Source organism: Cryptomeria japonica, chromosome 11 (genome assembly GCF_030272615.1).
Source record: "Cryptomeria japonica chromosome 11, Sugi_1.0, whole genome shotgun sequence".
Classification (NCBI taxonomy): domain Eukaryota; kingdom Viridiplantae; phylum Streptophyta; class Pinopsida; order Cupressales; family Cupressaceae; genus Cryptomeria; species Cryptomeria japonica.
The window spans coordinates 198,225,042-198,243,531 of NC_081415.1; the positions used below are offsets into that span (position 1 = coordinate 198,225,042).

Sequence of the window (18,490 nt, forward strand, 5' to 3'; positions counted from 1 at the left end):
AAGTTCTTAATCTTTTCTGCCTGATTTATTGACTCAAGTGGGAGTGCCTGCAAGGGTGAAACTACTAGATCCTGTCGTCTCAACAGATGGTTAAGGTGGCTAAAATAATTCCTCCAAGCATTAATCTCCTTTTCCAACCTTTTATTCTTTTCCATTTCTTCCTTTAGTTTATCATTAACTGCCCTTACTGAATCAGTCGCATCTTCCATGGCTTGCTCGGAGGTAAGTGGACCAAGGTTAAATGTCTCTAAATCATATTCTTCTGCCATAATCTCATTGTCGTACTTGTCCACTGCTAGTGTAGCTATCTATATCTTTCTGGATCCTGCATCATCTCTAATTACCTTTGACATCTTTGTAGTTTTCTTCCTTTCAATCTCCTCTTGAGAATTGCCTAAAAGGCTTTCCAAATCAAATACTTGCGCTTCATCCTCAACCACAACTACCTTTGTAAGTCTTTCTCTAAGCCAATCTGGAATGGAAGACTTTCCTTCTCTTCCTTGCACTTCCTCAGGCAATGGCTTCTCGCCTCTAAAGGGAGATGTTGCTTCATCATCATTCTTTCCTTCTTGTTGTTCATTAGCACCAACTTGAAAAGGAAGAGACTGGCTTGATGAGTGCTGAGGTGTCCTTCCTTTGTCTTGTTTGTCATTTTGTACTGTGGATTCCCTAGACTTATCTATCTCATACACCTTCTGTCTTTGATCCTCTCCTTGACTTATCTCCTTTTCATGTCTAGAAGAAGCACTCGAGGGATGATCAGGTTTCACTTTCTGTCTCTTCTTGCACGATTCTCTCTTTTCAAGTCCCTCCTTTCTTTTCGACCCCTTAGAATGAGAAGTGTTCTCACTTGCACTCGCCTCTCCTTCTTCCGTTCTTGTTTCTAAGCTGAATGCCATAGCTATGTTTTGTTCCTTCAACTTTTGATGTTGGACATCCACCCATCTGCGAGTACAACTCAGGACTGGATCCATCAATGCTCTTAAGTCTGCTACTTCTTGCTCATCCCAATCTATCTTCACTTCTTTGTCTTCTTTCTCATAGGAAGATTGAATATATTTGCCACTGTCTTGCACTTGATCTGCTATTCTATAAACTTTGCATTTCTTGATAAGATCTAAGGGCAATTGAGAGTGCATCTTTCTTTTTACCTCTACATCATCCTGAACATTCATCCAGAAGTCCTCCACTTGAAATACATGCTTGTACTTCTTCCCAACTGTTTCTTCCATATGACCATTAGGATCAAATTTTTCTCTCGAGGCAAAAGATGTGAATGAGTAGAGAGATAGTTCCTTTACTGCATCTTCAGCTGCTTGAGAATTAGGACATACTTCAATTGAATTTCCAAGTGAAATAGGTATAGGGATACCATTCCCATGCTTATGTCTTGATGCCTTAGCACAAGCTGCCAGCTGTCTAGTCACCTCAAGTAGTACTATTCTATCCGTAGGATACCTTGGCAACATATAAGGAGGTGAAGGACATCCATGGACCCTGATATAGGTGAATTTAGGAAACTGAATGAAACATGCACCATGCTTCTTCACTAGCTCCTGTGCTTCTGGAGACAATCGATGGTGAATCCCTCCTTGTAATGTTCTAGTGATATGCATTGTGAAGGTGTCATTGACTAGCTTGTAGTAATTCGTAGGCGGATGATGCAATTGAGCATAAGAATCACATACTCTAATCTCTTAGGACCCTCTCCCAACAACTCCTCTATGTGGTAGCCCTGCATACTTGAAACATCTAGCTAAAGAATATATAACATATGAACTCATGTGGAATGACTTAGTAGGGACTAGCCTCCTCAACTGCACATCTAGGTTGTTGCTAATAATTTTGGCCCAATTGAACATTCCTTTTCCTTGAACGATCACTTGTATAAAGAAGAACATCCACTTGTCGAAAAAGAAGAGTTGAGAGGCACCTACAATTCGATTGAGCATGGTTATCAAGTCCTTGAAGTCCTCTTGGAAATCAATTCTATGAGGTGTATTGGGTATCTTATTCAAGCGAGGCCTACATTTGAGTAACCAATTCTTATTGATGAAGTTCAGACAGGTGTTAGGGTAATCTTCGTAGATAGACTTAGCACCTTCTAGGCTCTTGTAGACCATATCCCTCTGTTCCGGAAGATGAAAAGATTCACTTATAGCTCCTTCTGAGAGATAGGCGAGGATAGTTCCATCTTTGGCTATGATTGTCCTTGAATGTGAATCATAGTGCCTAGCACATTACATCATTAGCTCATGACATTTGATTGCGGGAGGGAAGCCTGCAGCCTTGATGATCCCACTCTCAAATATCTTCTTGGCTATGGGCGATGGCTTGCCTATGTAGGGTGCTTCTCGAAACTTCTTCACATTGAAGTTTCCTAAGTTGGTGTCTCCAATATTGCTCCATTTGGATACGATCCTTGTCTCCAAGTCGTCACTCTTTTGATCTTCTTTAATGAGAGCTTGTCGGGTAGAGGATCCACTTGCCTTGGGGGCCGCCATTTGCTACCTACAAAAAAGCTTAAGTTAGTGTTGTCCTCATTTTTGGATTCTCAAAAATGTGACAACCCCACAAATTTTTGCCTAAAAAGTGTCATTTTTGTCTCCAAGGCATGTTTTACGAGGTACGAAACTCACATTTGATAGTGTCAAATCATTGGGGAGTGTCTTTGCCATCATTGTCTAAGTTTTGGTGAGTTTTGGTCTTCCTTTTCCTAGCTTTCTGTGCAATTTCGGGTTTCAGAACAATCATTGCAAGTTGAAGATTTTACTCTATGACACGCTTCTCGGGGCAGAATTTCGACTAATCTTTGGATTGGCTTAATCCTCAGTCCATCCTCGAACTAAGTTTCAAATTTCGTCAAATTTTGGGTTCGTTTGCTATGTCTTTCCTTCAATTTCAGGTTTTAAAATCCCGACTGCAGGTGGAAAATTTTCTTCAAACTGCAAGTTTTAATGATGTCCATTGTTTTTGTCTTTGTAGGGGAATTTTTGGCTTATTACATGTGCACTTTTATTAAAAGATGAATACTTGTAATTTGTTTTAAATTTCTCTTTTATTGTTTTTATTATTTTTATTGTTTTTTGACCTTTTTTAGTTAAAATAGGGATTTTTTGGTTAAGTTACAAGTAAACTTGTAGTTATCTCCAAAAACCCCTATTTTAATGGATTTTACATGTAAATAGGGATTTTAAACCCCTATTACATATGTGCAAGTTATTAAAACTTCTTGTAGGGATTTTATTTTCCCTTTACAAGTAATTAAAACTTGCACATCTCTCTCCAAAACCCGATTTTGCCTAGAAATGAAATAAAGTGACAATTTTAAACTTGCTATTTGGTCCAAAAAACCCGATTTTGCTTATAAAGTGCGTTTTTGACATTTTAAACTTGCTATTTGGTCAAAAAAATCCCGATTTTGCCTAACATGTTGAAAAAGTGAAATTTTAAACTTGTTATATCCTCCAAAAAACCCGATTTTCATTATTTTATGCATTTCGAACTTGCACTTTGTTCCAAAAAACCCGAATTGCAAGGAAAAACGTTTTTGAGGATTTTTAGCAAAATTTTGTGGAGAATTTGTTGGAGGAGGAAGGCGTTTAGGATTCCTTCCTATTTCCATGCATTTTCAAACACCTTTCACGCCACATGGAGGTTAAGATTGCTGGTTTTTAGCTTTATAACAACAGCCACGTTTTTTCAAAAAACCACGTTTTTTAAAAAACCACGTTTTTTTGCCATTTGGAATGCCACGAATCAGCAATGTTATGAATCGTTTTGGCTTGGTATGCTAAGGCGTTGAGGTTAGAAAGAGTCTTGGCCATTTTCCATGCCATTTCTCATGCATTTGCTGCCACATTTTTCAGTTTTGGGCATTTTTGCAAAAACGTGGCTAGGGTTTGGCATCTTTGATTGTCTCTATTTATTGGATTGTTTTCTTCATTTCAAGATTGATTAATTATCTTGTTGAAGAGGCATTTTCAGATTGGAGCAAGGTAAGATTTCTTTTCTTCTTGTTTCTTTTCTTCTTGTTTTCTTGTTTTCTTGTTTTTCCTTTCTAGTTGTAAATTTGTAAATATGTTGGTTCTTCCCCCAAAAAATCGGTTTTGTGAGAAAGATTTTCCCCTTTGTAAAGAAATTTTAGAATTGTATTGTTCCTCCCCATTTTCCCTCTTTACTTGTATTCGGGACTTTAAATCCCTATTACAAGTTGGATGAAAATAATTGTTCTTCCATTACGGATAAAAGATTTAACCATCTTTTGTTGAAAGTTCTTCCCATTTTCTTGAAGATGATCTTCCCAAAATCTTTTCATATTCATTTCCATCATCCGTACATACCATTCATACCATTTCATCCACTCATTTCACACCTTCATTCATTTTCCCCATTTAAAGTCTACTTGCGGTCAGCCATCCACAACCCGAAATTGGTCCAAAATGTACTCAAAAAACACTTGAAAATGAGTTCTAAAGGTCCAATTACAAGTGCAAACTTGTGTTTACCCATTACACATATGAAGTTGCATGTTTGTTGTTAACTTTAGTGATCAGATTGCAGAGAACAATGTGAATGCAAGAATACAAAAGAGACAAGACACAACACATACCCTGGGAAAACCTCCCTCTTGGAGGAAAAACCCAGCAACAAATCAGATCTAGATCCTTTTATTAATTGTAGAATACAATGGCAATAAAGATCAGATTACTTATCTGATATAACTGTCAACCTAGGGTAGAATTAGAGTTACAGTCGTAACCCAACTAGGGCACAATGTAACAGCAGAAGATAGCAGACTTATCTCTTTCTTATATAAGAATATCATCAGCATACAACTTCCAGCTCTTCGTAGTTCTTCACTGAAGATTGCAGACCTAATGGTGTTTGTAGACCTTCAAGAGGAACTCGCTATCCTCTTCAATGTATTCACTGTCCAAGATCGCATGTATGGCAAATGCTGATGGCAGAAGTAATTCGCTGATTCCTTGATCAGAATTCGCATTGACCTTTTATTGCAGAGCACAGGGTCTTCACATTGATTGTCTAATATTCAGATTGCTTGATTGCATTTTCGACTAGTGATATGCTTGTGCATATATACAAGAGGTGAGCCCTATCTTGGGTCGGCCCAATCCATCCTTGGGGCCAACACTATAAAATTAGTTCCACACGCCACCATAAGCATGGGACCTAAACAATATAGTTTCCATGTTACAAGAGCCCACGCTACATAGAGATGTGCTAAAATAAGATATAGGACCATACGTTTGGAGAAGGGATGCATCCTTTTAATAATACAATCATTTGGGCCCAGCCCATCATAAATGATCAATACATAAGACTATACGCCACAAAATGTGTGTGCTGGAGAGCCGTCCACACGTTGGACCTAGAGATGCGCCCCTTTACATGTTAGGTCCAGCCCTTAATGGTTTTACACATTACATATAAATACAATAGATAGGGCCCTGCCCTATAAGGATTCGGATGATGCCTTAAGGCAATCCGAATCCTATTTATTTTCCTATCCTAGTTACACAAAAAACCAACATTTGTTCTCCACAATTGCAAGTTAATGCTCTTATTTTTCCCACACATGTAATGCAACTTCCAAAACCCGAAATTCACTTGTGAGCCCATTTTTGCATCAATTTATCCCTTCCCTTGGCAGTTCGGTTTGCACACACGATCTACCAAATCAGTGGATTAAGGCATAGGCCTTATTTGGCAAGAAGATTTCAAGAATGAAGGATGATACAAAGAAGAGATACAATAAGAATTCATGGTTGAGAACATAGAATGCTTTCAAGACAAAGATGGTCATGACATAAAAAGAGGAAGACCGCCCTTTCCCTCTTGAAAAGCCAGTACTACCCCAAGCAAGAAGATAAGGATGCAAGTTCCCATTCCGGTTCAAGATGTCTTTACCAATCCAGAATACTTCAACTTCTAGCATCCTGAAGCGACATGAAGATCATCACAGACAAAGGATTATGCAGTTAGAGTGGTGTCTTTAGACACATGGAATAGTTTTAGTTATGCATTTGTAATTTCGTTTTGACAAGTTACATGTAAAAAATAACATTGTAAATGCAAGTTACACATTACTTGCACTTTTGTAATTACATGTAAGGCAACTACAAGTTGTGTCCAATTAGGACTATAGTTGGAATAAGTCTTAGTTAGTTATTGAATAAATCTTGGTGGTTGAGAGAATCTCTCAGGTTAGTTAGGATCCTCCCACCTTTTTCTCAAGGCTCTTCTTCTATAAATACTTGAGGGGTCTATTGTAATCTTTATCTTTTGGGAAAGCAAGCAAAAACTCTGCCAAATTTACAGCAAAGAAGTCTTTGAGCTTTCATGTGTAAATTCAAGAATTGAAAGGAATAGAAAGAAATTGCTCAAGCTTTGAGTCTTTGTGCTACATTCTTGAGTTAGTGTTTTATATTATCTTTCTTGCAAGTGTTCCTAAAGAGCTTAATCACTTCTGATTTGCAGTCTTTGTGCTGCAAGTAGTTGAGTTTAATATAGATTAAATTAAATATTTTGTTGAGAGAAGTTGCAAGTCTTTGTGCTTTCACTTGTTCTTAAGAGAATTTAGCAATAGATTTTGTGGGAAATAGATGTGAGTCTTTGAGCTTACACTACTCATTGTTTTAAAGAAGAAAAGAATAGTGCCTTTCAGTCTTTGAGCTGTTATAACTTGTTCTTTATAGCATTAGTGTAGAAAAGGGTAGATAGGACTTCACATAATCAAGTCTTTGAGCTTGATATTGTCGTCTCGTCCCAAAGGAAGTGACGGAAGTCTTTGCGCTTTCAGGAAACTTCATTTCCTTTCTTTCATTTCATTTGAAAGTGGTTACTGTTGTTTATATTCAATTGCTATCCTTTTCTGTGAAGAGAAAAGGATATTGCCTTTCTTGAACAAAGAAGAAAGATTGTTATCCCATCCTGTTTTATTTTCAAAGTTGTAGTTAGATAGGGGGAGCCTTCCCTTAATTAGGAGAGTTTTACTCACACACTGTGGTTGAAATCACAATTTTGTATATTTTCCCAATTGTACAAAATTTTCAACCAATAGTTAGGTTTAGGTATAGCAACCTAGATAGGTGATTTGAGATTTTTAAAGAAATAATTGAACTTTAATTTGAAAATAAAATAATAAACCTTTAAAATTATGAATTTTCAAATTGATATCAGTTATGAATCAAACCATATTATTGAAGACTTAACCCCAAAAAGATTGATAGAAAATTGAATCAGATCTTCAATACACCTTCAAAAATCAGATTGTACATACCTTAATCTTGATTTCTAGCTATCAACCTGAAAAGATGGGTAAAAGGGGAGATTGCTGCTGGATTTGCCTTCTTTCCAAGTCATGTTCAAATGAATTTATTCTGCTAAAAGCTTCAGGTCTGCACCTCAGGCTCACCCTTGCTGATTTTCTGAATTGCCCTTGAGAGGATCAGGTCTGAGTTTTGAAAGGTTAAATCTGCCTTGACCTGCCTTCCTAAGTCCAGAAATTCGCCTATACCTGCTGGAATTCGCTTCTCCAAGTCTGCTCCTTGAATTCGCTTTAGGAAGAATGAATGAATGAATGATTAATGGTTCCAAAATCCACCTTCCTTTATAGGGCGCTTTCACCTTTCTCCCAAAAGGCCGACCTTGCTAAAATAAATAAAAAAATTAAAATTCCTACTCCAAGCTGGCTGACTTATCATTAAAGTTTTAAAAAAAAATACTTGGGCGCCAAAGGGTGAATTGTTTGATTTTTTATATTTGATAAGTGTTTAATCAAGGCGAATTTGCTTAGTTATTCAAAATGATGTTTGATGAGCGATTTAAGAGGAGTAATGTGTCTTGAAGAAATTCGCTTGTGAACCCTTTGAAGAGACATAGGCGAACCTAGGAGATGTTGAAGTTTCATCAATATTTGATGAAGGCACACTTAGTCTTTTAAGGTTTATGATGCTGGAAAGGTTTAAACCACCTTCAAGGAAGCTTGATTGGACATCGCAACTAGCAAAACACCTCTCTTCAAGAAATTTCGCTCTGGACCCTTTGGAAGGGTCGGGAGCGAAATTTGCCATTTTGCTCCATTTACTCCACATTTTCATCATTTCACAATCTTGATTATATCTTTCAATCCTCTTGCCATCATGATCTTACAACTAGCCTTTTTCCTAGCTCAAAAAAGGTTAAAATAGGGAGTTTAAAGGATTTCGCTTTGAACCCTTTGGAAGGGTCAAGAGCGATTTTCATGATTAGGTCTAAATTCCATCATTTCCTTACTCCAAATTGCTTCTCAAGGAAAGTATATACTAGTCTTCTCTCCACCAATGCCAAGGAATCCATATCTTGACCTCCATCATGAGCAAATTAGATTTTTTCAAGAATCTCGCTCTAGACCATGGCCAAGGACAGGACCCATAAAGAATTTCGCTCTGGACCCTTTCGAAGGGTCAGGAGCAAAATTCAAGTTTTAGGCTTAAAATCTTCACTTTTTGTGATCACAACCCATTCAAATGCATGCCTAGGGGTATCTTCAAGTTCAATTCACCCCCATCAATGTTTGGCTCAACACCAAATCGGAAGAAAAAGGAGGTTTTGAGAATTTCGCTCTGGTCCCTTTGGAAGGTCAGGAGCGAAATTCAAGTTTTAGGCTTGATCCCATCACTTCCTTAACTTCAATCCACCTCAAAAGGCAAGAATACATCATTCTACCCTCAACCACGCCATAAGAACTAAGGTTTTGACCTCATACAAGGAGAAAATAGGTGTTTTGAGGAATTTCGCTCTGGACCCTTTGGAAGGATCAGGAGCGAAATTCATCCTTTGGGCCAAAATCCTTCATCTCCTTCACTTTCAATCACTTCAAAAGGCAAGAACACATCACTCCACTTCCAACTATGCCCAAGGAACAAAGGTTTTGGTTTGAACAAGGAAGAAAAGGGTGCTTATGGGAAATTTCGCTCTGGACCCTTTGGAAGGGTCAAGAGCGAAATTCACACTTTAGGCTCACTTCACACTCCTCTCCTCAATTCACTTCAAACTTGATTTATCCAAGTCCTATTTCCATAATCAAGGCAGTCCACCACCAAATTAGCCCAAAACAAGGTCCTTCTAGCGTTTTAAGCAAAATAGAGGGTCTAGCTAAGGATTTCGCTCTAGACCCTTTGGAAGGGTTAGGAGCAATTTTTGCATTTTAGGTCCATTTTCACCACTTCATTGCTTCAAACTACTTTTCAATAGGAAAGTACGCATCAAATCCTTCCCCATCATGCCTTAGAAGTCAAAAACTTGATCATAACAAGGAGCAAATAGGGTTTATGGAAAATTTCGCTCTGGACCCTTTGGAAGGGTCAGGAGTGAAATTCATCCTTGAGCTCATTTCACACCTCCTTTACCCTTTCCTTGCCTTGGATATAACTTCTCAAACCTTCTCCTATCATCATTAAGTCATCTTGCTCTCAAAGTGGTGTTTTACCTCAAGGTTTTGTGAGGAAATAAGGTCCTTCAAGAATTTCACTCTGGACCCTTTGAGCTCAAATCTTGACTTCATCTCCAATATTTCTTTATCCAAACAAGTTATTTGCCTTTAATAATGCCTGGGAATGAGTTAGTTCTTAGTTTTGGGCAAGGTAGAATGCCCTATTGAGAAATTTGCTCTGGACCCTTTGGAAGGGTCAGGAGCGAAATTTCTCCTCTAGGCTCAATTCACCTTGAATTTGACTTGACTTCGCCCTAGACTCAACCCTTGATGCATTTCCTTCCAGAGTCTTGCAAATCAATCCAACCATTCAATGACTTAGGTGAAATCTTAGGTCTTTGGGAAATTTTGCTCTGGACCCTTTGGAAGGGTCAAGAGTGAAATTCAAGTTTTAGCTCACATCCTTAACCTTTTCTTCAAATTTTCAAGTCAACTCCTTATAATTACATCTCTCCAAGCTTGTTCATGCTAGCACTCGCCTTTCGAGCCTATACTTTGATCACTAGCTTCATTCAATCGACTCTGACTCGACAGAAGACAAGACTCTGGCCCTAAAACTTACAACCTTGACCCATCCTGACTCAAACTTTTCAACTTCTTTGCAAAATATACATTTTTCATCCTTCAAAGGCAAGATCCCTCTAAAATTACATCAGGGCTCTAGGCACAAAACAAATGACTTTCCCAAGCCCAGGTCAAATTTGGCTTTGAAAGGAACCCTAGGCAGGCTCTGTGAAGGAAACTCTAACTTACCCAGCCTAGGCGACCACTAAATCACTCAAAACACCTAGCAAGCAGAGAAAACTAAGCTAAGAGAAAGCAAGACCAAAAAAAGAGAGGGGGTCCCCATTTTGATGGGGCGATGTGTGAAATGGTCACAACAATACCTTCTCCCATATCAAAAGAGGAATTTATCTATCCTTTAAGATCCCCTGTCACTAAAAGTTCTGCATTATAAATGTCATTATTGAAACGCCTATCTTAAGTGCTTTTAAATAGGAGAAGAGACATATACAGGCTTATAGCAATAATTGTAGCGTATAAGCCTCAGAAGTTGCAATAACTTCATTCAGATGGATACCTATATTTATTGCTTGGATTGTAAACTAAACGCATTTGCTTATAGGATTTATTTCCAGATTTATCACTTTCAGTCATTCATATAAATTATAAAAAATGTAATGATAACTATGGTTGGCTGATATTCTTTAGTTATTCAAAATGTTGAGATGTGTTGGAAAAGGGTTGGTTCCATGTAATCAAGTTATTTAGCTTATAACAAATAAAGATAAATTCTCTGACCTTGTGTTATGGAGGCATAGAAGAGCTTTGGAGTTTTTTGGTTTCTTTTGACTGTGTTGCATTTTAGATCACATTATTGGAATCTGAAGCAACATCAATTGTTCCTTTTTTTCGCTAGGGAACTAGGCATTGGAATAGTGCCCTATAGTCCTTTGGGTCGTGGTTTTTTCTCTGGAAAGGTTTTCAAAGCAACGACTTACGAGAACACGCGGTGGGTACGTTCAGCTATTCCTTTATTTACTATGGTTTTTCCTTTCTTACTGCATTTCTGATGGATTATTTATTTTTGATTCAGTTTTCTGATGGAGAAATATTTTCTTTAAATCAGGTACTGTAGTATTTTAGATCTAAATGTGCAAAAATAATTCATCAAAAAAACCCACCTTTTACGAAGGAATGAAGGGGAGATTTATCAAGGAAGAGATATTCATCCCACATATTCTAAAAGGACAATATCTGCCCTTTAATAATTAGAAAACCAGCATTTCTCCAAGTTTTAGGGATACAATTTTCTTTCCTGAATTTCAGGGACAATGTGGGAAGGGCTTGTAAAATAATAATTAAATTTTTTAAATACCGATAAATAAAAAAAGTCTAAAAATAATATAAGCAAATCAAAAGAAGCTCAAATTTTAAAATAATCCATCTGATACGCTGATCGTAATAGACATAACATGAAGCATGAGATGTATGGATAGATCCCTTATAAGGAAATATTTTATCATTAATAATACTAGGTTCATTGAGCAATAGGCTAAGAAATCCAAGTCATCATCCAAATGATATCTTGGAAGCTGCTCCTTATCCTCCTCTTTTGGTGAATGCAGCACAACAAAGGGCATGATTTTAAAAATTTTATTTGGGTTGGGAAATCTTGTTGGGAATCTCTTTTATGGTTTTCCTTGTTTTAATTTTTTTTTTCCAAATAGACTAAAAATGGCATGACCTCAAAGTTTAAAAAATGGTAGGGAGAGAAAGCCCCCTCCAAGTTCGTAAGACATCACCCAGACACACATGGATGTGTCCCTATGAAACTTTTGAGAAAACAGAGTTGTAGATAGAAAAAGCAAGATAACTTACCAAAAACTATGATTAAGTTATTAACCATGCTTCTTGCTATATCCACTTTGAGAATTTGTTTCCTTGCAGAGGGTTGCAAAGCAAAGCCTAATCAAGCACAACCAAGGCATCAGATATGGAGACACTTTCTGAAATTTCAAGTGAGTTGAATATCCCCACCTTTTGAAGAAGTTGGTAAGAAATCATCACATCCAACGACAGCAATTGCAGAGATAGATGGTCCTATATCCTTAGGAAGCAATGGATTGGTTTATAGTTGTATGACAATTTGGTTTCTTGGGCAGATTTGATCTCCCCACCTCTATTGGAATGTGTGATGAAGCCAAGGGTTTAACTTCTTTTGTTTGTCATTTACAACCTAATGAAATATTTCATCTCGAGAACATTTACGCAATGGGGATACTTTTTTCCTTAAGTTTAAGGGGAATGAGTGGGAACTCTAAAAGCCTTTTTTTTAGTGCAAGCTGCTATCATCTTCACATGCTCATTGTAGATGGGGCATCAAAACACGAAATTCTCATAATGTAGTTGCTACGTTCATCATTTCCCTCTCAATTTTTGGATAGCTTTATTAGGAAGAATGTTGATGTCTATGAATAGTTAATGCACATCTTTCAAGTGTGTCTTGTATTGTCTTCAGTGCAGTTCGTTCCAAATACAAAAAAGGAGTTGAAGGTTATGGATCTTGATCCATAGTCTGATAGGTGTGAAAATATTGAATTGAAGAATCAAAATGTAAATTAGGGGTCAATATTTGACCTTTAAGGATCCTCCAACTATCATTAAAATGTTTGAAATTGCACAAAAAGAAAAACCTTTGAAAATTAAATTTGTCTCATAATTCCTAAATAATTATGTGCTTTGTGGCCTTAGTTTTCCACAATTGAGATTCTTGGATAAAACACATTGAATTTACAACTTAAAGCCATGCCAACAAATGTGTACCCATATGAGATCCCAGATCATGTTTGACAACTATGGAGCATTAAAGACAAAGTGGAATCACCCCATCAAATTTAAGAGGACTGCGTTTTTCTATGGAGAAGATTGAAGCATCATATTCTTCTGAAATAATTGTGGGAAGAAAACCAGAAATGCTTAGGTGCTTTCTCTGTTTACTTCCTTTCTCAATTAAATTTTTTCATAAGTAGTCAACTTAATAATGATATAAATAAATGGAGGATTTTAGGTCACTTCCAAGCTAGACAGCAATCTGGTATATGAAACCTCACTAGACAATCTCATAAGGGATTTGTTTTATCATATACCTTATATAGTTCAAATTTATACCTTTTTGGATTTCAACACGTTAAGCAATCATGTGATAATTCCCAGGCCCATCAATCCATCTAAGGTCCTTAAATTATATGTGTTCTTTTCTATTCTCCAGCTCAAATGGTTGAGTTTTACATAAAATGATATGCTCAACCATCCACCATTGTAGTATATTGTTCCCAACCTAAATGACTATTTGATCAATTTGTTGAATTTAATTTCTGTGAATGGATAACTTTTATGTTATAAAAGGGAATTAAAGAGCCAATTAGAGATAAATATGGTTAAGATTGACTCCCCATGCACCTCAAAAAGCGGTTTCTGTAAAAATAAAGAGCCTAAAGTGCAAACAGTAGACCTTGAAAGCATATAGACCGGATCCAGCTTAGCCTCTTCAACCATTCGTTATAGAATGATCTACGTTAGAGGGCAAAAGAATCCAAAAGTACATTCATTAATTGTAGGAGGAGATTGATCATTGCATAATGAACTTGATTCAGGAAAACTATTGAGAAAAAGGGAATTGCACGCTTCATTGGAAGTCAAATACAGTGGTCATGCAAGATACATGAACCTCAACACATGGGTAAATTATTCCTTCCCTTGCTTAATTTTCAGAAGGAAAATTGAAATGATCCTGATTTGGATGCATTTAAATTCATTTATATAGACATACCAACCCCATCATATTGGTGGGATATGATCCATAGAGTTACAAGGTTGATGAAAAAATGAGATGATTGTTGGTGTAATATTTTACTTCGCATTATTTTTTTGATGGAGGTCCAGACCTGCAAGCATGACAGCCCAGAAAGGGCATGAAGCCCTCGAGCTGCCAGCCCAGCGAGGGCCTTCACAAAGTATTTTTTGCCACCTAAAACGGGGGCACGAGCCAATAGAGCCAATTATGTTTTTTTTAGACAAATAAATTTTATCATAGGCAGCTAATAACAAGTGTCTCTAAAATCTAGGCCCATTATGAATTTAAGTTAATACATATACTATAATTGAGATATATATTATTAGGGTGGTTCATTGCTAGAGTTGGTATGACAAGGGTTTGGGGGTTGTGATATATAAGTGCTTTTAAATCAAAGATTTCCATCAGGTGATATATTTGTTATAACTCATCTAGGTTTTCTGTGTTTAGGCTTTAATGTAAGAAATGACAATCAAAATTGGTTTGGAGTCAGACGTAGATGTGGGTAGTGCCCCTTAGCGATAGGGTACAAATTGTAAAGGATATGAAAATGTATCAAAAAAGGAATATATGGATATCTAATGAAAATAGGGAGTTATTTTAATTATACTAATATAGACAGAGGCAATTATCTAAACCATAAATTTGAGGGGTAGAAATAAAATTAAAGGTGTTTATTAGTACCCTATGAATGCATATATTATGTCATTGGTATGCTAAGTGAAGCTTCCAAAGTATTTAGTTGCAAAAATGCTATTCTTTAGTTTATGTGAGAAAATTAGCAAATCAATAAAATTTTATCATTTTCATTATCAATGGACATATATATTAACCCACATTAAAAATTAGCATCTCTTTATAGTAAATTGAATGTCCTTACTACTTGGAACAGTCAAAATGTTGGCTCTTTCTTATTCAATTTTTTTTTATATACATAGATAATTGGCATCTTTATATATTAAATTGAATGTGCTTATCACTTGGAACAGTAAAATGTTTGTTCCTTCTCATTCAACTTTATTTATATACACCCACATGGAATACTCAAATGTTGATTTGTTCATGTTCACGCAGTAACTTTACATAAATATCTCAAGGTTTTGTATTGCTCTTGTAATTGAAATATTATCACAATTAATGACACCTTGATTGGATACCTTTTGCCTTTGCAATCATCTTATTTCACTTCAGCTAGACGTGGGGAAAATTTAATTCAAATTGGTTTTGGTAATGGAAAATGTTTTGTTCACCATACTGGGCTTGAACAAGTTTATAGAAAGGGCACTTAAAAGGACTTACACACTATCATAAGCAATGCATAGGCGTCAAGCGTATGGATTGTAGTTTAATAGTATTGAAATTTCCTAATTATAGGACGCAAATCTAATGATTTAATAATCAATGGTCTTTTGAAATATCAGTTACATTTACATTGTTATTAGCTGTCTTTCGCTGAAGCAACTAGTGTTCTTGTTAAAAGCAAGATTTACTTGAATAAAAAATTGGCAAGCTAATTGACAATCATTAGTTTAAAAAAATACTGACATAGTAAGTGTTGGCGTGGCTTGTAATTGCCAACTACTAGGTATTGGACATTTTGATAGCAAAGTTTTGTTGAGTCTGGACAAAATTTAGAGTGCTATAAGTAAGTGTTGTCTATATCAAAGGCTATTGGTGAGGTGACATTAGTGTTTCATACTTAGATTGCAAGGTTAAAGCAAAATCAATGACAAGTCTCTTCATTTTCAATTGCATATCGATTATATATATCTTGATCATTTGAGCATCAACATGAGACCAATACAAGATCCTTACGAGTGGACACAATAGAAATCACCTATAGAAGACCAAAAGTCACTACTTAGAAATTCACTTTTATTTAGAAACCACCTCCACGATAGAAGCCAACTATGGAAGACCAAGAGACAACTTAGAATTTCACTTTAGATGTCGCTACAGAGAATTGAACTTAGATCTCCACAATGAAAACTCAATGTTTTAACCAATTAAGGTCAACCCCTTGGACTTTGTATTTTTTAATATAGAAAGTATTCTTTTCTTATTGGACCATAGGGAACAGGGGATGCCGTAGCTGTTCTAGAGACAACAAGGACTGCTAGCCATCCCCACGATGGCTAGGACAACCATTTCCTGAACAAAAAAGACATCTCAGAGAGTGTTACCTACAATTTTTGTAAATCAAGAATGTCGGAGAGATGTTTTTGACTTGTCCTCACATCTCTAGAATATCGTGGAAATGGCTATCCAGCCATTAGGATGCACCATGGCACCAATGGTTGGATGCTACATAACTAAAGTTTTTACTTCTCGTTGATGAGGACTGCTGTTATTCATTTGAAGCGATTGTATATTGTGAACAAGCTATAAACAATCCTCATTGATGAGAAGCCAAAACTTTGATTATGTAGCATCTAGCCATGGATGTCATGGTACATCCTGATGGCTGGAGAGCCATTTCCGAATATTGCCTATAAAAGACGAGTCTAAAAATACAGGTGACATGGCCCCAAGTGCATAAATAATCTCATTTTTCTTGTATGGAAACTGCCATAAATGATGCTTCTTGCATTGCTAAACATGCATCTAAAACTTGTGCTTAACGAGAGAGTCAAACTCGTAGATAAAAATTCATGTTCATACAAACATAAATAGTTAAAACAAGTTTGTCATTCTCACATCAGTAACAAATGTTCAATGGTAAAAACGGAGTTTTTAAACCTAATGTTTGCAAACCATTATAGCATAACCAAATTCTGCATACCAACTTTACAGATCCATATCGTTCAAGATTCTAGAGCTTTTATTGGAACTGTATTTTTTTCTTTGCTGCTCTTCCGGTAGAGCAAAGTCTTCACGTTTCTTTGTAGTTTTTTGGAGAAATAATAGTAGACTACAGTTTCATGAAGGAAAATATATTTTCCTAGCAGAGTTACTTTGCTCTTTAAGAAGTGTTTCTTGTTGCATTGACGTTAAAACTATTAGTTTCACTAATTAGATGTTCTTTATGATTATAGAGTAATCGCTCGAGGTTCCAGCCAGAAAATCTGAAGAAGAATGAAATTTTATTTGAACGTGTCTCAAATATTGCGAAGAAGCATAATTGCACAACAGCTCAGCTAGCTTTGGCATGGGTTTTCCATCAAGGAGATGATATTGTACCCATTCCAGGTAAATGAAGTCATTGATACAGACCATCAGAAATAGCTCATTATAATTGGGGTACCACTAAACTCACAATCATTTTATTTGTACAGGAACGACTAAAACGAAGAATTTGGATGATAATATTGCATCATTGAGCATAAAGTTTTCAAAGAGTGATCAAGATGAAATTTCAAATGCAGTCCCAGAAAATGAAATTGCAGGTTTAAAATGTAGCGAGGAGGATAAACACTCATGGAAAGTTGCCTTTACACCTCCATGTGCATGAGCATGCATCAAGTTTATTGCCCATTACAAGTACATTTGTTATAATACATTTATTGCATGACGGACATATAGATCTTGACATATTCGAGGCATCAACTGTCGTTGATCATCCGACTCAAACATGTTGGTTTCAAATATTTGTCAAAGTGTATCTTTATTATTTACAGTTCTACTAGTTATCTTTCTGACTTTGAAGACGATAGATAGAAGTCGATGGTGAAATAAGAACTTATGCACTATTTGAAGTACTACGGAGTTTCAAAACGTTTGAATTGATTGCATATTACTCTTCACCAAAATCCACCAGCGAGTGGAATCAGTACCTGATGAACATTTCAAAAGGATCTGATAATGAATAACTTAAGCCTAAAAATTACTAATGTAACAATGTTGCACTGAATATCTGTAACTTACGTTGAATAGAATGAAATTATATTAATTCCCATGGATACATCACCGGAACTTGAATACATAACCAGTGAAACAGAGAGCTAAGTTGAGATTGAGAAAGACAAGATTTGAAAAGAGTTGGGCTTTTGCCAAGGTGTTTGAGGCTCTGACCATGTTCATGGCAACGATCACTTTAATATAGTCATCTCTGTTGAAAAATATGTAGCAACGTGTCGGATGACTCTAACCGTTCAAATATCTAATTGGCGTAATGGCCTTAGACATTTGTATGATAAATTCTTTTATTCCTACCCTTGATCCCACTTCACTGAATATCCGTATTCTGATCACAGATCACGATTTGCTCCATAATCATCTATATGACAATCGGATTATACATATCGATAATAGTTTATATTACCGATTATACATAGCATTGATTATACTTGTATATCGATTAGCAAGTGCGATGATTAAATGTTGTTTATCAAATCATAGTATCGGTCACACTAATTATACCGATTACAAATTATTTGATTAAACGTTGCTTATTATTATCGATAGTTATCAATGGTCATTGCTCCACCTAGGAGTCACGACTCTCCACATAGAGACGTGACTCTATGTTGACCTTAGAGTGCATATATCATCGGCTCTATTCCATTCGATTGAAACATATGAGGTTGATATTATAAAGTATGCATTCGTTATTATTAAGAGTACAATCGACATCATTGTGGCATAAGTGAGTGATCTGCAATACACTAAGTTTGTGATATTGTGCAGAATATTGTGTG

At 36.3% G+C, this 18,490-nt stretch overlaps 1 protein-coding gene across 1 annotated transcript in view; it reads left to right on the plus strand.

Moving 5' to 3' along the window:
• Window positions 1–17,551, plus strand: part of LOC131041111 (probable aldo-keto reductase 1) — a 58,232-nt gene extending 40,681 nt beyond the window's left edge. Inside the window, exons 5-7 of the mRNA XM_057974090.2 lie at window positions 10,917–11,013; window positions 16,889–17,042; window positions 17,129–17,551. Of these exons, the coding sequence (XP_057830073.2) occupies window positions 10,917–11,013; window positions 16,889–17,042; window positions 17,129–17,304 (427 nt within the window). The 3' untranslated portion in view covers window positions 17,305–17,551. The remainder of the gene's footprint in view (window positions 1–10,916; window positions 11,014–16,888; window positions 17,043–17,128) is intronic.
• The last annotated feature ends 939 nt before the right edge of the window (window positions 17,552–18,490 follow it).